Source organism: Numida meleagris, chromosome 2 (genome assembly GCF_002078875.1).
Source record: "Numida meleagris isolate 19003 breed g44 Domestic line chromosome 2, NumMel1.0, whole genome shotgun sequence".
NCBI classification, from domain to species: domain Eukaryota; kingdom Metazoa; phylum Chordata; class Aves; order Galliformes; family Numididae; genus Numida; species Numida meleagris.
The window spans coordinates 98,740,748-98,764,417 of record NC_034410.1 but is presented as its reverse complement, the minus strand read 5'-3'; the positions used below and the strand labels follow the sequence as shown (position 1 = coordinate 98,764,417).

At 40.5% G+C, this 23,670-nt stretch overlaps 1 protein-coding gene across 6 annotated transcripts in view; it reads right to left on the bottom strand.

Moving 5' to 3' along the window:
• The window catches only part of EPB41L3 (erythrocyte membrane protein band 4.1 like 3), a 93,981-nt gene that overhangs the window by 23,707 nt on the left and 46,604 nt on the right, over positions 1-23,670 (bottom strand). For all 6 annotated transcript variants that reach the window (XM_021386824.1, XM_021386822.1, XM_021386818.1 and 3 more), the window contains exons 4-12: positions 18,262-18,366; positions 16,080-16,122; positions 12,636-12,711; positions 11,198-11,416; positions 11,023-11,110; positions 7,362-7,514; positions 5,257-5,354; positions 4,134-4,309; positions 1,358-1,578 (exon numbers count right to left, since the gene is read on the bottom strand). In XM_021386824.1, coding sequence (XP_021242499.1) covers positions 1,358-1,578; positions 4,134-4,309; positions 5,257-5,354; positions 7,362-7,514; positions 11,023-11,110; positions 11,198-11,416; positions 12,636-12,711; positions 16,080-16,122; positions 18,262-18,366 — 1,179 coding nt within the window. The remainder of the gene's footprint in view (positions 1-1,357; positions 1,579-4,133; positions 4,310-5,256; positions 5,355-7,361; positions 7,515-11,022; positions 11,111-11,197; positions 11,417-12,635; positions 12,712-16,079; positions 16,123-18,261; positions 18,367-23,670) is intronic.

Below are 23,670 nucleotides of genomic sequence, written 5' to 3'. Positions count from 1 at the left end.
GTGGTTTAAACAGAACCCACCTCCTGGGGAGTAAAAGTCATTCATTTGTACATATTTAAGTATCACCAAGATAAAAATAGCTCTATTTCTAGCCATCTATAAGAAACATGTGATCTTCAAAATGCAGTTGACCCTCTCCATTGACCTAAATTAACAAACACTCAGAAGAGAATTAGTTTCAATTGGATATTTTCTGCATATTTGATTTTCATCCATGTTTCTCCATGAAGAAATTAATGGAGTTTCAAAGAGATCGTAGTTAAATTCTACAGAGATTATCTTTTTAGTTCTACAATTGCAGAAGATCTTTTCTCAACTGCATTTTGGTAATTCAGTTCATTCCTGATTTCTGTACCTTAATTGCAGCTCTTTACTTGAGGACCTGCACCTTTCGCTGTGTACCTCTTCATATGATAAGGCTCGAAGTTCAGGCTCTCAGATTGGCATTCATGATCAGTTTTGTAGGTATAAAGGTATGAAGTTTTTTCCTCACAAATGAAGAGGGTACATGTTGCTTAGTAAACGTGTTCCTTAGCAAACTTTCTGAATAATATCCTTATTCAGTACTCCATATTGTTTTCTTCTCAATGTCTAAGAAAGAGGACATTCCACACTGTCTTTTCTGTTTCTACCTAATTTCTCTTCACTACCAATCTTAGAAATTCAGCATCTTCTCCATCTCTGATTTACCCCTTCTTAGTAGATGCAGTCCACAGCTATGCATGTTATGTATATGCAAGTGGTGGTGAGATTGAGCTTGATGACAGATAAACCAAATTTAACAACTGAGACTTATCAACAAAAACAGTTTTCTTCGGTGAAAACTTCAGAATAAAGTAAATGCTTTTGTAAGACACAAAATCAGCTTATAATATTATGCTAATAGTCAAAAGTTAATAGGAAAAAATCTCATTGAAATATACACAGGGAAACATACTGCTATGGGAAAGGAATGAGAAAAATACAACAGTTTAAAGTGCAGAGCTATGTACAAGGACACAGAACTACTTCGTTGCCCTGACAAAAAATAAAAAATGTGATAGCCATGCTAAAGTCAAAATACAGCTGAAGACCAAAAGAGCAAAATATGCACTTCTAGGCTATTTTTGGATCCACTGTTAAATGGATTTGCTTCTCAAAAAATACAGTTTGAGGCAAGAATTGGCTTTTAAATCATATGAAATGCAAAAGGACTATACAAATATTGATTCAAGACATTTAGGTACACATACATATACTGTGTATATTCTATGTTCCTCTAACTGCAGTTAAGTATCTTCTCCCTCCCTAACAATTCTGTGCTGGTGCAAGCACTCTTCAGGCAGATCAGTTTAACAAAAAACCCAAAGAACTCTACCTTTGTGTCATGGCGTACTGCCGAGATGGGGGTGACTTCCTCTGCTCTTTTCTTTTTGCCCTCTTCATCATCTTTTTCCTCTTCTGCCTTTTTCTCCGGAGTCACAGTGGTTATCAAATTGGTCTGAGAGATGCCCTTTGTTGTGGCGTACTGGCCAGTACCAACCTCTGCAGCAGACACAGAATCCTTCATGTACATTTCATGGTTTTCATTCACTGATGCTAAAAGCAAATATTTAAAGAGGGAAAGTCTGAAATAGCTTTTGCTGAGAAGCTGCATAAAATTAAAAAGCTGGGTTAGTGAAACATTAAGATATTGCTGAAAACAGAGCTACATCTTGTGTCAGGAAACCAGAAGCATGCGCATACATTTAAATAAACTGTTTACTTGAAATAAAGCTTTTAGCTTTTATATGCATAAACATATATTATGGATGCATATACACACATTACTGCAGCTAATGTGTGCATTACACAGTTGTTAAATGTTAGCAAGCCATTGCTACTGTAGTAAAACATCAGAAAAAAATAATGCATTGCTACATATATCAGGCAGGAAACATATGGAACAACATCAGCCATGGGGATGGAAGAGATTTTTTTTTTTTTAAATCTGTCAGAATAGAGCAGTACAGATCAAATGCAGGGTAAATAATGCACTGCACTGCAGGAAATGACAGTATTGATGTAACACACATAAAGTATCTGAGAAGCAAGAAATTTGATCTTTCTATTATCATGTGTTAAATTCTGTCAGTTAAGTGAGCTCGTTATCCTAAAAAGTCACAGCATTCAATTCAATGGACAAAACCAAAAGATTTTAGGATGTAAATGCTAGATAATTCGTCGTACTTCATCGTATATTAAGGATTTCAAAGTAAACAGTAAATATACAAATAGAACATAATACAAACACTAATATATACCCAGATCCTGCTCTTTGCTCTGCAATTAATTTCTGATTCACCGGGACTAATCAAACGTGCAAAGTTACTGGCATGTGTGGCAAACCACAGAGTCAGGATCACAGTGTAATTAATCATGATGCAGAACATTACTGGCATGTTTGTGTTACAGTAAAAAGATTAGTGAACAAATCATAAGCATTAATTAAAAAAAAAATCTTTTCCCCATTTGCACTTAGGCAAATTACCATAATAAAAACCTTGCAGAGTCTAACAAACGCTCAGGAAAGGCTTTCAGATATTTTGTCTCTTGGGAAAGAGCTTAGGAGGTGGGAGAAAGCAAAACAAGTAGAGGGAGACATCTTGTTTAGATGTTACAAACAAAATAGTGCAGAAGGGTAATTTCTGCTTTGAGACACATGCACAGCAATCCGGTCACTAGTTGCTTGGTAACGAGCAAGAAGCACAACAGAATTAGAGGATTCCAAAATAATTAATGACAAACAGCATCTTTAGAGGGAGAAAAGAAGGCTTGTCACTAGTACTTTTAAATCAGTGCTTCTTCCCCTCCCCACCATCAGCTATATTCATTGAAACTCAGTGGTAATATTCGGCAGGAGAATTCACTTTTTTTTTCTAAACCGTAGTGATTCTAAATTTAGTCTCAATTTTTTTTCTACAAAAATAAATTGCATCTTATTTTTACTCAATAGCTGACAATTAACAGCTGATGAAGTAGCTGCATGACATGAGACTCTGCATCACATGTTGGCCTAAGCGACAGGAGCAGCAAACCTTGATTCCACGAACCAGAGAGAAAGAGAGCAGGAGGGGGACCTACTATTAACCTGCCTATGTTACTTTCCATCTGACACGCTCAAAAGTGATGTATGTAAAGAGCCTACTAGGGCTCATCAGACTAAGATGCTAGTAGACTCCATGAAGGAAAATAATTCATCTATGAATTTAAATACATACTTAAATGAAAAAACTGCACATGAAAAAAAAAAAAGGCCAAATTAAACAAAACCTAAGCAGTTACTCATGTAAATCCTGCCAAAGTGTTGAAGTCAGACTCGTTCAAGTGGGCAAGCCCAGTCTGGCAGATCTGAGTACTCTGCTCTTCTCCTAAGCAGGAAAGTGCTTTGCAGGGGTGAGACCAAGGAGTGGGGCCCATGAAGAGCAGGGTCCCAAAATGTCCTTCAGGCAAACACTTTGTAACTGCAGCAGCAGTAAGTTCAAGACATTATTTATCTGCAGCTTGCTTGTGGCTACCCACAGACCGCATTCCCCCTAACACTGTCAGGTCTTGGTGTCAGATCTCTTTTTTCCCTCCTGAAAGGGAGCAGAAGTCATGAGGGAAGGACTTGGTTTCCTGCTTGTCTCTTTGGGGCTCACTGGCTTCCCAAGTGGGAGCTGACTCCTGAGAAACCACTGCAGGCAGTCATTTCATAAAAGGCTCCAGGACAACAGAGAAGATACCCTGCTGAAAGTCAGCAAGCTTTGTAGGGCCACCTGATGTTTTGTTCACTTCATCTGAGACACTTCTCTACCATTTTACCCTCTACTGCTCAGGTGAATAGTCCCATTGCGAGATCTCATGGACCTAATTTCCAAGTCCAGTTACGCAGACAACCATAAGTCATGTCTCTCTTCCCACACAAGCTGTGTGCTTGCATAGGCCATTAGAAGCAGGAGGACCGGCTGTACTGATACAATCTCCATCACCGGTACGTAGTGAACGTGCAGGTACTCACGTTCTCCTCTCAGCAGAAGCTCAAGGGATATGAAATTACAAGAGGTTTACACCTAATTTAAAGCGGTGACGATCACGACTGTAACTTCTGGCCAAGCCAATGAAGAGGACCTTACCCCCGTCCAAGCTGCGAGACATCGTGTAACGTTTACTAGAAGACCGCTCAAAGTAAGGTGCGGGCCGGTCTATGAGCGCGCTGGCTCTTCTCGTCTGAGCCTGCGTCCTACCGCTGTAGCGAAACTTGGAGCCCAGCGTGAGGAACTTCTTTGGAGGTGCTTCAGGTAGAAGGAGCCTAAAACACACCGAGCACACAGAGGTTACTCCACATCCTCCACAGGTCAGCCTACTACTTTGGCAGAAGGGAGACCACCACTGGGATCTGCATCTCACAGGTCTAAGCCAAAAGAGGGATCAAAAAATGCCTCATGTATAACATTATAACATCTCTTAGCTAAAGAGCTAAGAATTTAGAGTCATATTCATTAACAGAGATGCAAAATTTTTCTGGTTAGAGCCTTCCCACCGTCTGTATTTTGGCTATGGAGTTTGCTGAAGAATCCATTCTCCTGCTATGGAGTTTATGCTTTAGAAATTGACTTTCTATTAAAAATCAGAAAAAAACAAAAATGTACAATTTCTTTTTAGATACTGTGATACTAAGATTACATTTCATAAAAACATATAGACAGCTTGAACCAACAGTTTTAGAAAAGGAAAGAAATTCTTCACTCCTCCAGATAACTTGAGAGGCAATTTTAAGTACCGAACACCCATTTTCAGGTCTTCTTAGATGTCAAAAAAGTAGCTGTATATGCATGGTTAGAAAATTCCTCAGTAATAAAAATCACAGCTATGGACTGGGTACTCTAGGTGATCAAAAAATGCACTACAAGTTACTGTCTGTGTTTTCATATGTAATTAAGTCAACTTTTTTTTTCATTTTTACTCTTACACACATCTCCCAGTAACTTTCCATGTACATTATTCTACCTAGACAGAGAAATGTATGTGCAGAAGACTCCTTTGGCTTTTTAATTATAGTGACTGATGTTATTATCATGCATAGATAAAGGAAGGTAAGAACTATATGGTGATTTTAAACATTTAGTATTTTTAAGGAGAGCTCAGAGGCACTTCATCAAAAAGACAATTTGATTTGAAGGGTTTGGTCTCTGCTGACAGTATTGTTCTTTTCTGTTGGATCTCATGGCACACCTTTAGGAAAAGACATCCACATACCTGAAAAATGTATGGTGCTCAACACACACTTTCCATAAGCGCTTTGCAGCACGATGATTTGGCAACTTAAACCCAATAGTGCTTTCAAACTGCTCAAACTAGGTAGGAAAAAGAAAAAGTACATATTTGATGCAGTGCAACTATATTTAGACAGTGTGCACAGGTACAAAGGTTCATCTTAATTTCCTGTCTATACAATCTAATTGCAACGGTAAAGTATATGCTGATGTATATAATCATATGTATACACATTCTCAGAAGGAAACTGCCAGTGGTAACCACAGGCAGCCTTTGGGGATTGTTTTATGAGGAAAAGCAAGATAACGAGCAAAAGATTTTTGATGGTGACACTGATGCTTTATGCACTATATTAACAAAATGATCAGTTAAAACTTGGGAAATTTCTGAGAGAAAAAACAAACAACATATAAATGTTTTAACCCTGTTGTTTTAACTTCACCAGTTTAAAGAACAGTGGAAAGCCTGATAACAGCCTGGATGGGAGCAATAGTCTCCTGGGACTGATTTGGTCTCACGCAGCCTTGTATTAAGGATAATTACAGTGAAAGAACTAGAGTTAGTAAATCACAGTGTTTTTAGCTAATTTAGCTCCTGAGACACATGAGAAGAAGAGCAGGTAATTGAAAGTGTTAGCTAGGGACACCAGGTGACCTCTGTAGGTTGTGCTGCAGATTTATATTACAGATGCAAAAGCTGTGACAGCTGCAACTGCTGTAAAATGTTGATGACTACATGCAGATAGCTGAGTAGGTGAAATAGTGTTGCTGTGATCAGGGAAAGGTAGATAGAAGGGCACTTGTAAGGAAGCCTGGATCTCTATGGGGAACTGCCAAGAGAGAAACACGTCAGGAAATAGCAAAAACGATCAAGATGATAGAAGCTACACATGGGATGGTGAATCACATTATCATCAAATGTGATCTGAAATGGACCGCACTGATCATTTTGCGGAAGTAACTATGACCTAGTGAAAGAAAGCCAACACCAACCAACACCAGCAGAGCTCAAAAGGAGAGCTTGAGTGCAAGATTGGGAACATCAGTAGCTATTCTTTTTTTTTTTTTTATTAAACTCAATATGTGAAGTTGGTTGTTAAGAATGTGTCTGTTGTGAGAAAGAAGATGTAGGACTGCGGATTTTGGATAACAGCTCTACAACTGCTCAAGCCATAGTGATGGTGGTAGCCCCAGGAGATTTCCCAGGTCACTTATGAAGCCAGTAGTTGGCTCAGGACTCCCACAGCAATATCGCATTAAGGGAGAAATGCCAGTCCTCAACCAAGCAACTTCCGTCCTGCTGTACAGCTCCAACCTCTAAAATAGTATGTTTTATTTTTAATCTGTTGCAAACTGATTGCTGTACCAGCAGCTAAAATTGAGACACTATTTTCCTTATGATGATCTTGAACTCTTCCTGGGGTTTTTGCTAGGTTTATCATCTTATTTCTGTGTTAGTGCCTGCTCAACACAAGGTAGACCGACACGTTACTGTTGGTGTATTTGCTATACATCAGGCTGAGCCACGAGAGGGCACTCATGGTACGAGATTTCACACCATATCCCATGTCAGAACGTGAGTTTCTATGGGCCTGGAAGGGTGAATGCCATGTAGCCAGTAAAATGCTGAATGATGGATGTTGGCCTCCATTTTCATCAGTCTCCAGATTTTGACTCGGACTCCAAATGTACAATCTGATATGGCTATAAAATTTGGTTTGACCTGTCTATGTCTTAGTGGGCAAGACAAATAGACACCAATTCAATACACAGCATGATGGTGGATGATGAGGACTCCACGAATAAGCAAAACGTTACTTAAATTCCCAAAGTATTCGTAATATGAATGAGCTTTTTGCATGCAGACGGCTATATTTACTGTTTACATTAGTTCGTGGATGTAAACAGAAAAACACCAAAGATTTTATCTGTATTTTAAATATTTACCTAATCTTTCCTAAGAAAATCAGCACAAATTAAAAAATACAAACGAAGAGGAATGTTAAAGACCAGACAAATCAACAAATCAATGAGAACACAGATTTTTTGAACAGCTTCATTCACTGAGGAGTGTCAGGATGTCCTTACCTCCCCTGGTCGGATTTTGATGTAGAAGTTGTTCCTTTTGTATGAAATTTTCAGAACCTTTGGCCAGGCAAATCTATTTATTCTGAGTCGATCTCGGTATATTAAGAGGCCACTCGCACAAACTCCTAGCATGATTTCCACTCCTTCAGAATCCTGGAAGAATAGGCAGTGTTCTCTGTTGAATAACTATCTCCTTAAATCCCAATACAGATACTCATATATTGTGCTTCTACCCGAGCTACCTATTCTTAATGCATCAACTACAATAACGTTATTTCTGAGAGCTACTCTACTCACTGACTGCATTCAGGCAAGGAGTAGTAAGGTTGGGCAGAATGAGAGAACCTCATTGTTTCAGAAGTTATCTCTCAGAAAGACTACAAAAGGAGGGAGCAACATTGTACGTGGTATTAAAATAATGATATTAACCATATTATACACTTTTATTATTCCTTAAGTGTCATTAGGATAAATGCAAGATTGGAAATAAGTAGAACAGCATACACATTTACCAGTCCCAGCATCTCCCACTCTCCATGAGTAAACGCTATGAATCAGACCCATTTTTTTCTTCTGTAGTTACCTTATCTCGGTTTTGGCTGATTTGCTAGTTTCTTTAATGCTGTTCTGCCTATATTCAGTATTTTCACTTCCTCACTTCTCTGCCATTGTATGTGAAATGACCAACTTGCGGAAAGTTGGGCATTTAGACCAGGAAGGTTATTTTAAATGTGGCTGTTTTATAACTCATTTTGACAGGGAAGCAAGCTGTAGGTCAGACATGATAGCATCACAAAAGCTTTGGCCAAAATCTTATTAGAATATACCTTAATAGATGTGTAAATATACCTTAATAGATGTGTATTTCAAGGAAGAACTATATTCTTCTCTTTCCTTTAGAAGCTTTCAAGTAGTTTAAGACAATCTTCAGTGTTTACTATCACCGCTAGCCTGTATAACTCTATTTTTTATTTAGCTAAGCATTAACAGTGTTGGAGAAAATAAATGTCTATCTTAAAGAACGGAGTCCTTTGGTAATTATTTTAAAATAACTTAAAGTTACAAGTTTAACAACAGCAGCTATGAAGATGTCACTCTACAGTAATCAAGAAATGAATTAATAATTTGCTGCTAGTTTTCCCACACAGTAGAAGTCTAATTATGTTTAAGATGAGCACAAGGGCATACATGGTCAGATAAAGCAACAGCACAGCTTGAAGTAAAAGAAAAGGGCGTTTTAAAATCAGAGATATAACACAGAATTAGTGCCACAAGGTCACTCCAGTGTTAAAAAACACATCAGCAAAAGATGTTATGTTCCAACAAAGATGCGGTCACCCCAGAAAGGTATCTTTTTTCTAAATAAAACTCTCATGCGGTATCATTGTGCACCACTGCAGAAGAAACAAAGTTAATCTTTTTGCTGGAGTTCAGTCTGCCAATTTCCCCAGCCAAGAGTAATCTCTAAATACAGTAAATACATTTAAAAAAATGAAATCTCATTGCTTGTAATCACACTGCCTGGAATGAGCCTGAAATGGTCACATAAGACACATAACTGCAGATACAAGGGCTACTTCTTTCTCTATACATGCCCCAAAACTTATTGAAAAATGCTTTCTTTCCTCCTTTCCACCTTTGCAGCTGATCTCAATGCACTCACAGCTTCTTTTGTTTGTAGGTGTCAGAAGCTGCTTTTCAGTGTGATATTAGAATTTGGGAGCCACGCAGTAGCACAGAACACAACACTCTTTGCTGTAACATCAGGGGACACCGAGCTGCACATACCTACAGCTCCACATATGAATGGGAGGTTTTGTCAGAGCGCTGACAGCCCAGAGGACAAATCTGTCTATCTGAACACAATTTTAATTGTAGCCCTGTGCTAGCTAATTGAGAGCTAGTTTTAACAGCAGTTGGCAAGCCCAGCATCTGTTGAATATCTCAGATACCTGCACAGCCTTAATGAATTGACACCGACACTGAGACATCTGCCACTGCATGACTTCAAAAAGGCACCCACAGAGACACTTGTCCTGCAGCCTGATACCATCCCATCACACCGGCAGACCTAATTAAAACTAAATGCTACTTCTTATGCCGATTCTAATTTTTCCTCTTTTAGCTCAATTTCTGAGATCACTGTTGGGTTTCTTAATCCACAGACATACCCAATTCAGTTATCAATGCAGCTTTTAATATTAAGAATATTACTTTTGAGAGACATTGGCTTGCCTACCAACTTACTTTGCTCGGAGTATTTCAAGATAAAGAACGGAAAAGTAAAAATGGACACTGATACTTTGTAAGGAGGAGAAAAGAAAGGTTATCTCAGGACATCCTAACTTAAATTTCACAGCTTTTATCCAGTATTTAAAAAGAAAAATACTCAGCCCTTAATGCCATGCTACGTCAAATTTTAGTAACGAAGCTTGTAACATATTGAGAACAGGAACTCACTTTGTTGCTGTTCTGCAGATTTGCGTTGGACAAAGGATGCTGAAAAAAAGCTACTGAGTGACATTCACCAATCCATTTCTATCTCTGCTCCAAAAGTGCCTCAAGATTCTGTGCCTATCTGCAACACACAGGAAGAGCCGTGGCATACCTCCTGGTCAAGTGCTGCCCACTGAGCCATACCCAGATTTTTCATTTTCAGTAGAGGTAATTAACAGAACACAAAAGACAGCCTTGAATTACCACAATGCACAATTCCTATGAAACGCCCCAGGGAAACGGCTGCAGGCCCTTTCAAGATCCAAACTGCAAATTTATCTCAGTTCTTGAAAGGATCTGCTGCAGCATAGAAACAGGCTCACAGCAATTTGACCTTTACAGAAAATGCAGCACTCTGCACAGCTCAGGAGTCTTTGTTTGGTACTCATTTGCCAAGGATGCTTGCTAACCTCAGATATGTTAACATCCATTAACCTTACTTTGATAAGTGAAGAAAAACTGAAGAGTGGAGTGTGAAGAAATTACTTATTTGGGCAAAAAAAAGCGCCACAAATACAAAGCTGGCAGGTGGCTCTCCCAAGCCATGACAGAAACGACCATTTTTGGTTTTTATCTTAACCTGCTGATCATTAGGGAAACCACCTCATCATGGGAGAATGTTTCCAGCAGAATTACCGCCCTCCCAGTCAATTGGAACGACCACACTACAGAAGGGAGATCAGCCGCTGTTTCCCTATGACTATCAGTCTGATTAGGTCTTCAGCACAGCTAAATGATTGCTTCAGTGTTCTTTGCACCGATGGAAATGATCTGCTTATTTAGCTAAGATGCCCTACTTGGCCTTATTAAATTGCAAAATGTAGCTGAAGGAAATGAAAACTGATCACTCTCCAGATAGCTTCTATTATCCTTTCTCATTACTGTGTCCGTTTGGCATTTTTTTCCCAAAGGGTTTGGCTGTTTATTCATCATGGAAGGCTGATGTGCAACATCATATAGTCTATAGGCTAAATCATGTTCGAGTTACAAGATGCTTATCCCAGGAGTCACCTTTCCTCACACTGACTAGTGATTTATCTCCCAATATGCCTGTCTCAGAACAACAAGAAAGAATAAATCAGAGAGTCCATGCAAATTCAAGTACTATGCTACATGAAAAAGATGACCATCGTGGGCTCCCAGCACGAAGAACTGCAGTCCATACCTTGGCATGATGGAGATCTACTCCATACATTGATAACTTTTTGGCATTCTCCAGAAAATGCATCTCAGCCTCAGCAGGCGTCATTCCCCTGAAGAAAAACAACCAATTTGAGCATCGATGTTAAGGAAACAGAATATGAAATGAAATGCAGCACCTACAGCCTCCATCCACCTACCTGTGGCTCTTGTGCAGCTCAATCACCTTATCTTCCAGCTCTTTAGTGTGATTCGGTGCGAAGCGAAACTCGCTGACGTAGTCACTGCCATACTCATCAGGGTCGTAGTCACCAAGCTCAGACTGCACGGTGTAGGAGCCCAGCAGGGCGAGAGTGACAAAGGAGCAGGGCAGCCGGCCGGACACGATGTCATCCCTCAGCTGCAAGCAGAGGTAGTACCTGCAAGGGAGCACCGCCGCTGCTCACACGTGGCTCCTCTGCCCCCCTCAGCAAAGGAGCCACATCTGACAGGCAGAAAACACCCAAGCCCAAAGCTTCTTGCATTAGCAAGAATTAAGAATTAAAAGTACCCTTAGCCTAACTTGTGGGTAGCAAAGCTTAATTAATCATTATAAAGCTGCATGGAGATTTCTTAATAAAATGGGTTGTTATTTTGCTTGGTGACCCAGAAGGAGAATTATCCATAGGCTTATATAACATATCACTGAGATACAGCCAACTGATAACTCTTTTCTTTAAGGAGAAACATAAAACAACATTCCCTAAGGGGCAGCTGAACTCCGAGCTGTTCAAAAAAAGACGTCTCTTTAGCAAACTGAGAAGCTTTCCCAAAAATATATTTCAATAGTAAATGATGTTAAAAACACGGAGATAAGCACCGATTAGAAGAAAACAGGAAAAAGTGAAGAGCATTGGCTTTGTGGTTAAGACATGGAGTTCCCCTGGAAGGTTTAAGGGTGAGAAAGAAATCCTGACCCCTCCAAGAGCTTTGCTGGCAGCCTGATGCCAACTGGTCCTTGCTTGGAGGTGAGGTATGACTTTTGGTGTCCCAGCCAACATGGCTTACCCCAATGTGGAGCTGATGTAGAGAAATGGGATTTGTACCAAAGGGGAGGAATAAGGAAATGCTCCAAAGATCTTTACCAAAGATACAGTCTCTGTACCTTGAACCTAATCACAGGATAAAAGCAACCCTTCCCTTCAGCAGAGCTCATTATCACCACATTCATCATACCATGCACACGAACCACACGCCTGGCCAAATGGTACACAGAATTTACAGTTACACTTATTCTCCTCTTTCCTTTCACAGTTATGATTTTGCTGACAATAAAATCTTGTTACCACTGGCAAAACTAGGCACTGGCCATCGCTGTGAAAATCAAAATAAATTCTCAAGAACGTGTCTATCAGAAAAGCTTGATTTTGGGGTTAAATCGTAAAATAAATAAAATATAAAATGTTGTCTGAGTTCAGAGGACCAAACACTGTTCACAGTGTCTTTTCTGCCAAAGCATCACAGATTTTCCATAAGCTCATAAGAGAAAGCAAGTCAATAGGAACACAAAACAGCCCCTTTCTTGGATAATTAGAGAATAAGTGCTCTCAAGAACAGCTTTTAAGGCCCTTCTAGAAATGTATTTAACGTTTTAAACACCTGGTAATATCTTCAGATAGCTGAGCAGGGTCTGGAGGGTAGAATTTCACATTAAATGCAAACTGCCAAGCACCACCTGGAAAAGAACACAGGTTTATTGGAAGCACACTGGGAGTGCAAATGGAGATGTTCATGCAATTTGATTACTAGCAAATTTAAAAATAATCCAGTCAAGAAATTAATAAGAATAGGATATAGTATCTTTTTCCTGTATATCATTCTGGAGATAGTAATTTTCCCTTTCATGATTACTGTATTAGATCAGATCTTACAGCTCTTTTCTTATTTAGTACGGTTTTCACTGAGGCAAGGACCCTAAGGGAGTAGCAATTCAATGCTAATACTTAGAAAAATTCAGTCTGAAAAAAACATTTACTGGAATTAACCATCTGAAAACACAGCTTATATAAGCTCTAAAAGCAATTATTTGCAAACACATAGGCCCTGGAAACACTGCAAAGTAGGGTTCAAATGAGCAGCAGGGTGGCAGCCACGGTTGGGTGACAGGATGCTGAAAGAACAAATGCAGAGAGTGTGGCTGGAAACTGGCCTTAAGCACAGAACGAGGGAATTCCCAGTTAGTAATTTCAGTCAGTTTAGGCGACCTGTGGGATACTGGTTTGTATCACTGCAACTATTTAGCAAAAAGTGTTTTGGAGCATTAGTTTTAGATGTCGTTCATGAGGAATACAAAGACTCGGAAAAAAAAAAAGTGTTGAATACTGCAATGTAAATATGAACACTATTTTTTAAAAAGGGAGAGGTTATATTAATGCTTGTCTCTAAAGCAAATCAAAAGCAGCAACTAAACCCCAAACCAGAAAGTGCTAACAAGCACCACGGTGGTATCTCATTAATGGGACTAATCATTGAGGCCTTCATTGTGGAATACACACCTTAAACATATTTCCACCATAAGTTACAGTATTTCTGCACCCAAGAAACCAAAGCTGAAGTAATAACACTTAAGTTTTCTGAAACATACTGAATATTTCAGAAACTATTTCAGAAAATAATCTAATTAGAGATTAACTAGAAATAAGTAAACATCTCTCTCAGAAGGTCCTGTATTGGCTATGCAATAAGAAAATGCTTGTGCATGCTGTGAAAAACAGGACTCCTGATGAACTCGTGATCTTCAATCCAGAGGCATCTTGAGTCTAGGCACCTCCTAATGAGCACAGGTTTTCAAAGTATATCTGGTATAGAAAGTTTATATGCTGGACAGACTGAATGTCCACCTGATTGGAAATACTGTAAGGTCTTCCTGATGGGATGTTTGAAGGTGTTTACTTAGAGACCTCAAGGAAATCTCACTCCATGCAAAACATGACTGGTTAAGATAACTGAATGAGAAGCCCTCTCCTCTAACTTACAGGGGCTTAAATAACACACAGCAGGTTAAAACTAATGGGGCACAACCAGAGGCCACAGACACAGTGGCAGCCTTGTTTCTCAGACACCGGAAAGAAATCGCCATTGTCTGCAGTAGAATCACGAATACCTGAGAGCTATACAGCATACATGTATTTTTGTGCCATTTATGAAAACTGTCGTGCATAAGAATCCTACTTTTCCACACTTCTCCTGTTCCCAACTTCTACGTTGAATTCTCCACAGCAAGTAAATTATCATCATCTCCTGCAAATACAACTGTCCCCAGTCCAAGTCCAGGACTACATTTTTCTGCCCTGGTTAATTTCTCGCTGTCACAACCTTTCACTGTCCAACTCACAGCTTGGGCACATATTTAATGCATTTCACATCAGCAGTTTGAAGCTGAGCTGCTTTCCTTGCACAGACAATCAGCATAACTTGACTCAACAAGGTCTACAGCGCCTTCCTCTCCAGAGCCACCTTCCTTGTGGACTAAAAAAAAGCATACAATGGAGCACAGATTTTCATGGCTCTTCTTTGCTGATCATTTGCTTATAATGAAAATAACACTGGTGGAAAGGTACAGTTGCTCACAGCAGCAGAAGATTCAACCTTTTGAATCCCAGAGAGGGGACTGACTCATTTGCCAGGCCTGATCCAAGAAATGTGAACCACCAGATGAGTTTGCTTGTAAATGCACAGGTAGTAGGTTATTTACAAAATAAAAAAAAATACTGACGTTTTCCTGCCAAAAAAAGTAACACACACAAACATTTCATCAATTTGAAAAAGTGAGGGTGAAAAAAAGGCAGGTCAAGTTTTGAGCCTGGCAGCCCTGACACAGTTTTCCTTCCAGACATTTTTGAATTTCTAATGTAGCAGACATCTAAATTTAACAACAGGGCTTTTTAAAATATTCACGTGAAGCAGAAAATTAACTGGTTCTCTGTGAATTGAACATCCATTTCAGAAGCAAAGTTCAAGCTCTTGAAATGTAGGAAGGGAAGATATTTTAGAGTGCTATCTTCACATCAGAATAATATTTCAGCATGGGTACTAACAGTGTGCCTGGATTTAATATAAATATCAGTAGTGCAAATAAGTAACTTATAAACGTATACGCATATATATATATGACATGAAAAAGCTGGAGCTCTTCAGACTGGAGAAGAGAAGGCTCCAGGGAGACCTGATAGTGGTCTTTCAGTATCTAAAGGGGGCTATCAGAAAGAAGAAGACAGACTCATTAAGTAGGGTCAGGTGTGAAAGAACAAGGGGAAATGCTTTCAGACTAAAAGAGGGGAGATTCAGACTGGACATAAGGAAGAAGTTTTTTACAGTAAGGGTGGTGAGGCACTGGAACAGGTTGCCCAGAGAAGTGGTGGATATCCTGTCCTTGGAGACATTCAAGGTCAGGAAGGATGAAGCTCTGAGCAACCTGATCTAGCTGTAGGTGTCTCCCTGCTTACTGCAGGCAATTTGGAATACATGGTCTTAGAGGGTCCCTTCCAACCGAACAATTCTATGATTCCATGATTCTACACATAAGTGGGGATAAAGGGGTGTGTGGCCCACCTGCTCGACAGTCCTTGTGGGCAGAGGGTCGATGTGAGAAGCCCTCTCCCCACAGGAAGGTGCAGTGGGGCAGGCCCCTGTGCCTCGCAGTGACAGGACACCTCTCCTATGGAAGGCTCTTGGAAGGGTTGTGACCACAATGGAACGTGTGATGCTACAGCTCTGCAGCCCACCTGCCACCAGGATCTTCCAGCTTGGGACACCAAGCCATGGGACACCACACCTGGGACACCAGCCTGACCCTCTGCATGATGGAGGCCAACAAGGGAACAGGCACTGCCAGCCCACAGGTCTCTATGAGGTGGCTTTCCATATGTAAAGAGACCACACCGGCTGAGAAACTAAGGCTGTGCCCAATTCCAGCAATGGAAAACAGATAAAAACAGTTTGGAGACAAAGAGGTTTTTTCCTCAAATTTTGTGGTCTGGGTACACCAGAAGGAAAAGTTTTCCAGAATCACCGAAAGAAAAATACAAAAGATAACAAACTTACTTCGGATCTGCTTTTTGATTTCCTTGGCAGGGTCCAACCAATTCTGAAAAGAAAATGTTTCCTTTCTTCAGTTTGAGTTAGAAAACACAATCAATACCATTTTTAAAACAGTGCTATGAGAAAAAGCTAGAAAACCTGCATGCCCACCCTCTTCTCTCTGGAACAGCAGTGGGCAGAGGTAATAGTAACTTTCATGAGGTAGAATTAGGATTGCTACTGATCTTTGTAGAAGACACACAACTGAGCCATAGGACACTGCCCCATTTGTAACTACCTGTAAGCATGAGGGCATCTCCAGGGCCAGAGTTACTGCCAGGGCTGCCCCCATCCATGTTACCCCAAGGCTGGTGGCTTTGCAAGGAGATCACATAAAATCCTACTGAAGAGGTGAGGGATTATCACTGCGATTTGCTCCTATTCCCTGGCTGTCAAGGAGCACTGCTGGCTGAAACCAAATTCCTCCAGAGGCAAGCAGGAGCCTGAGGTCCCTTACTGCTGCCACTGCAGCCAGAGCTGGCACCTCACAGAGCCCCCTGCCCTGCCTCTGTGATACAGGGAGGTATCCAAAGATATGTCTCATCCTCTAATGGAATCAAATTAACATTTAAAATGCCTTGCACAGACCAGAACAAAAAGTTCACCTCCCCGAGGAAAGTTCCACTTTCTCCAAAGAAAGAAAAACAGATGTATCATAGAAAAAATATTACAGAAATATCAAACAGGCAGAACACAACAACCCCTACATCCAAGAAAAACAACCAGTTTGCAGCTGTCTAAATGCAGTTAGTGGTGCAAAACACAAGCCTGAGGAGTTCCAGCTATTTCTAAGCTTTCTGTAAAAGCGCACTATGCACCAATAAATTAAAGGCACATCAGGATTTCTATTTTCAAATGTGACACGTGATGTGAGTACACATTGCCTGGCTGGAACGTGTCTGGCAGAGGATGGAGGTGAGATGCTAAGTACTTCGACGTTAGAAATGTGCATGTTATTGATCAATAAATATGGGGTCGCTCCATTTTCAGCTGTTTAGCCCTCTAAAGTAACTGGCAATTTATAGATCTTTGTCACTTCTAAGCCACGTGTTTAAAATGAAAGCATCTTTTTCTTTGCAGCGCAGGAAAGCATTCCTATCTGGAAATGCATTTAGATATTTGCTTAAATTTTATTACAGTGAAAACCTAAGCATATGGTAAAGCATTATCTCGGACTAGCATGGACTGCCTAAGTGTCTGCTTAAGTGACTTTCTGAAACAAAAACAGAATCTTCACACTTAGAAATCTGTAAGAAAGAAGAAGGGGAAGAAAAAGAACCCATTCATTTCTTATGTATCATATATATAACGGAAACAAAGGGAAGCCTAGAAAACAAAGCTGTTGTTCTCACCTGACATAAAGAGCTAAAGAGATAGTAGTAACTCCAGCCTTGTCAGGGAAGACCTCTGAGACCATACAAAGCACAAAACAACTCTACCTGGTGATGTCTGCTGGGCTATGGAACATCTTGCTGAGTTTTGTTACTGGATTCTTTCAAAATATTTATCATAAGAAGTCAAAAAAAGTGCACCATGCAGCACTTAAAGTATCTTTTGATACTCTCTCTTTCATCACAATGTGTCCACAATAATACATATATTACCTGAGCCTTAGATCATCTTGCACTCTGTTAATACTGTTTATACACAGCTCATTTAATGCTAAACCTGAGCTATAGAAATGCAGAATGGGATTCACTAGTGCTGCCAATTGCTGATGCCTTTAGGCAAATTGAACAATGCTGTGGTAAGCTAGGTCAAGATTTGAAGTCAAGATTTCTTAGAAATGAAGCAACTCCTGCCTATGTGCACCACAAGCTTAACATTAAATAAGTCACATTTTAGTATTATATGCTTAGCAGTATATAGGAATGTAAAACTGACTTTCATTTATGGCAGCAATGTAACAAATCAAACTAGAAGAAGAGTGAGGTATATGATTAACTTCTTTCATGCTCACACTGAGGGAAGGCAAGGAAGCCCAGGGGATGCTCTCAGGAGATACAAAAAATAATTACTCAAGGTACACATATGCAACTAGATGAGAAGACAAAACAGCTTCTGGATTGTTTGCAGCTGTCTGGGGGTGCCTCAGGGGAGCTCTGATGTCCACATGCCAAAGGCAAATCACCATTTTGTAGGATACCTTTTGGTTTTCTGTGTCTCTGTATGTTAGCCCGAAGTAGTCTTTTTCCAAAAGGTTCAGATGCTCACACACTTTGTCGAATAGTACTTGACCTCTGGAACGTTTCTGTGGGAAATGAAGAGGAAAAAAAATCATGTTTGAAAAATAAACATAACCATTAGAATAGCATCTTTTCTGTTTAGTCCTCAAACCTAACTCAGAAATGATTTATTTCAACTCATCCATTTTTTCAGACATATTGATCTGGAGTTTCACAAGAATCCGCTGAATGGGGCAAATCTGCTTTTCATAAGAACTCAGGTCTTGCTGTGGAGTTAAAAATAAGTTAGTACATGCCATGTTTCAAGCATCAATTAAGACATCTATTCTGTCCTTCAGAAATTGCAACCTCAGATTTATTGTGAGGATATATCTCAGTAATCCAGACTGTACTCTGCAACAGTGGTAACAAACAATGGTACAAAATATTCCCTGCAATGGATTATCAGAGCTATGATTCAGGCAATCCACTGGAGGAAAAGCCAAACGTGAAGGCATTTCTTGCTTCGGTAATACTGTGGATTGATTCCAAGATCCTTTTCTGTCTAATATACAGGGACATACAAATACACCATCTACTGAAATCAGTGAGAGAGCCTAGTATCTCATATGGAATGAAACTAGGTAAAAAAGCAGTTTTCCTGCGTTCCACTGACCTTCTTTATTGCTAGAATGTTATATGAAAAGATAACTCATTGTCTACAGCAAGAGCTTTTAGCAGAAGCATCGTAGTCTCTCTTATATTGGACAGTAAAAATTCAGGTCATACTAGTTCTCAATGTAATATATGACACTGAGAAAGAATTTTCAAAAAAAAATCAACAACACAGCCACAGACAGAAAATGTCCTATTCATAAGTACCTGTGCCAACTTTAATATGCATTAGTTATGACAAGGAATTCAAAATTATTTGGGCCATCAGACATTGTCTGCTTCCCTACGTGCACCTCAGCTAAAGGAAAACATCTACCCACTTCATTTCAAACATGCACACACACATACATAAATATTTTAGTTGACGTCAGCCAGTCAGTTTCTTTATCTGTAACATACACATGACTTTAAGCAGAATGGAAATACAATAATTACTTCAAAAGCCAGCAGAATGCTGAAACAAAAGAAGACAGAATGCTTCTTCCAAATTTATCTTCATTAAAATAATGAGAACAAATCCAGAGCACTGCAGACATTGTCTTCTGTCTGCATTACGCAGTGGCCATTTGTGGACAAGTGACGCCGAACATATTCATTACAGCCTGTCATTCCTCAAAGGTCAGCGACTTGGAGCTGCGTCCCCTCATCACCCCACCACGATGGCAGTGTCACCAGAGCCCCTCAGTGGGCACAAGCATTTTCAGTCCTGCACCAGCTCTCTGAGTTATACAAATGGAGAAGAGGAAAATGCGGCTCTGTCAGTACAGCTGCAACCATACCAAGCTGCCCGTCCAGCAGCATTGGCTGGGGTGTGCAAATATTTCACAATCCAAACTGACTGGGCTATGCCAACAAAGCTGTGGGGCCCAAAGCTGGCCTCCAACTATTTTAGAAGTGACAACAAGCCAACATAAATTTAAAAATAAATAAATAAAAACAAGAACAGGTTTGCTAATACTCAGCAAAAAACATTAGGAACAATGTTGGAGTAAGGTGCATAGCATAACCTAATTTTTGTTAAAATCAGTATTTCTGTTGAGGCTCTGGAGGTACGTTAGATAGGATACAGGGAAACATTCTCTACAGTTTTATTGATGGGGAGGCTGTTGGAGTGGCTGTTACAGTCTAACATGTATTCTTCAGCAGACAGAAAAACCAGCCATAGAAGTGTATCGCAAGAGTACTGCTCTAACTTAATTTACTGTGTCTTCTAGCATCACTTGACCAAGCAGCTCTAGGCTTACTCATGCCTTGCCACACACATCCAGCCCTGGATCAGGAAGTAAAAATGCACCCCAGCTCCTTCATAATTTCAAACAAATGTTAATTCTTCACACCCTAGACTTGGAAGTAGCTAACAGAGCTTGATGGTTTTGTATTGCTGTTTCACGGAGACAATTCCACTACTGGTGTGTGCAGAGGAACAAAGCCAGAGCCCTCAAGCCAAACAGTCACATCTCTGCTCCAAATAAGCAATGCCATATTTTCCCAAATACTTGCATTTCTACTTGGTGACAGACAAATTCATTACACTAAATAGTGTAAAATAAGCATGTTAGCTGTACATGCTACTGCTTGCATCACTGCACCATCTTCATTTGACTCATAACACTTCAATGTCCTATTTTAGGAGTCACACAAGGTCAACATGAGAGCTGTTTTACATGGCTAAGAGAGCTGTGCAGCTACACAGATGTCAGCTTTGAGAAATAGGAGCTAGCAGCTGCAAGGTACAATGTTTTAACAGGGAACTGCACAAAACAGTGCTCAGGATTTCTACACATTGTGGGCAAGTGGGACTAAATATGAGAAGCCTGGAATAACTTGCATGGCTCATTTTTTGCCTATGACAAAATCTGTCCTCCTCCTTCCCTAGGATGATGCCCAAGTTACACTGAGCCACTTTTCACACAAATCCTGCTGCATCTGAATATGGGAAAATCTCGTTGGTGCTGCAAAAGGGCTTCAGAAGCACCATGTGTACCTGGCAGCCTTCCCTGGGCAGGATGTTCTCTTTTCCCTGGGTGATGGCTGAGAGTTAACCTTACAAAGACAACTTTCCTTACTGTTCACAGAAAAGCCCATCAAAATCAAGACAGATAAGCCGCTGCCCAAGTGCCTCTTCCCAGGTCAGAGCCATCACTGGAGCAGGATTTAGGGGGCTCCTATCACTTAGGGATGCACACTGCCTGGAAATGGAGCTACCACTGCTGCCCTTGTAAAGCACAAAAACACAGTGAGGGGCAGCATCTGCATAAATCCAGAGGAAATTAAGAAGTTTAGTCAGGAGTACATAATTAAAGGAAATGAGCAGACCTCCCACGCTCCTGTTAATTACTTTTATTTTACCAAGTACCCAAATTAGCATAGCAGATAAGGTGTGGGTATCATTGCTTCAGCACGGAGAGAATGGGAGGAGGAGTAGAGAAAGGTCAAATTATCCACCCTAAACCTTTGCATTCCATCATTTTGGTGTGACAAGACCAAGGTGATGAAAATCGCAGCTTACTATCAAAAATGTCAAGTGATTCTTAGAAGGGCCAGAAGAATGTGCTTTGTGCCTTTGTAATGTTTTTAGTAAATAAATAAATAAATCATAGCAAAAAAAAAAAAACCCAAACTCCATGCTATAAAATATTGGCCATGCAAATGAAGAGTTGTTGTGAAAGGTCCATATGGAAAGACTGTCCTCCAGAAATATTCTCAGTTACATTTCATGCATGAATGCAATGAAAGAAAATGTACAGATGTAAAAAAAGAGACACTTTCCTCACACTTTGGGAAAGCAAGATCACAGAAAGAATGCAGAACATACATTGGACAGTATAAACGAGTACAGAAGTCAGGGAGCAAAAATTACACTTTTCACACACTCTTTCCTGCAACTGTATAAAGCCCGCCGCTCTCATCCAAAACTGAAATTAGAAAAAACAGCCTTCTAGTCAAGCTCCCAGTGAGAAGAGCCAACAGCAGTAAACTTGGCAGGTCTGCACCCGCCAGCGATTCCCACACCCAAGGCAGAGGAGAAACAGCATCTTTCCTCGCCAGCTTCTCCTCTGCTTTTGGACATGAGCCTCTTCTTCCTCAGGAGGCAGAAGGTCACAAAAAGCTCTCCAAGTCCCTATTGGCTTCCCCAGAAACAGGCCAGGCTCAATCCTCCCCACATCAGCTTTATGTGCTGCTGCTGTTCTGCTCCCCATTACCCCCAGCCTAGCACGGCAGCCCTCTGTGCTACTCAGCACCACTGACTCTACCTGATACCCCCTTTCCTCCACTCCTACACTCACTGTCTGGCTTCTGCCACACTTCCACTGCCCAGCATGCCCCCATCCCTACACAATGCCCTAATCCACTCAAGGGATGCTCTCCCCTTCTGTATCTTTGGTGATAATAGCCTTTTTCTAAAGCACTGAAAAAGAGAAAACACGGTCAATGCTATTTTCAGGTTTGATATCAGGAAAAGGTCATTCAGTGGAAGGTACTCAGGCCCCAGAAGAGGCTCCCCAGGGCTGTGCTCATGGCCCCCAGCTGCCAGAGTTCAAAAAGTGTGACAATGCACTCAGACATACGGTCTGATGTTTGAGTGGTTCTCTGTGGAGCCAGCAGTTGGACTCAATGATCCTAATGGGTCCCTTTGAACCTGGGAGATTCTAAGATTCTATGCAAGTATTTCGGCAAAAAATGCAAGGACTTGGTGTATGCCCACTGCACTCACCCACAAGTTCAGGGAACTTCTTCAGACAATATTCCTCCATCCTACCCGTCCCATATGAGACGTGGGTAACCAAGGTAACATATTGTACAACATTTTGAATAGGGAGCTCAAAAACTCAATTTTTCTTTTTAGCTCTATGAGGATAACAAGATTATTAGAAAGTCAATTATTCTCTCTGGTGAACATTTGGGTACAATGTCTGGTATTTAATGCAGAAAAATAATGAGAAACTTTTCCTTTATTATGATTAAACCCATAAGCTGTAGCGTATTTAAGATGAATGGATGTTATTAAAATGAAAAAATGTTATTGTTATTCATACTTTGTCACTTCAGACAAAAAATATGTATTGTATATTAATATAATATAATCAGTGGCTCCAGGAAGGTTGAGGTGCTAAAGGATATGTGGAGGTAATCCAGTCCAACCCCTCTGCTCAAGCAGAACCAGTGGGAGTCAGTTGCTCAGTAACATGTCCAGATAGGGTCTGAATACGTTCAAGGATGGAGACTCCAACATCCTTCTGGACAACCCGTGTCAGTGTTTGACCACCTTCACAGTAAATGGAATTTGCTTTATTTGAGTTCTTGCTCATTGTTTCTTCTCTTTTCACTTGGTACTGCTGAGAACACTCTGGCTGTCCTTTTTACTCATCCATTCAGGTATTTATAGACATTTATGAGATTCCCTGTGAGCCTCCACTTCTCCAGGCTAAAGAGTCCCAACTCTCTCAGCCTCTCCTCACCAGAGAGGTGCTCCAGGAACTTCATCATCTCTGCGGCCCTTCCTTGGACTCTCTCCAGTACGCTCCAGAACCAGATCCTGCTCTCCAGGTGAGGTATCCCCAGCGCTGAGCAGAGAGGAAGGATCATTTCCCTTCACTTGCTGTTAGCTCTCTGCTCAGTGTGGCCCAGAATGGCACTGGCCATCTTTGCTGCCAGGGCACACTGTTGACTCTTGTTCATCTCATCGTCTATCAGGACCCGCAGGTCATGCCCTC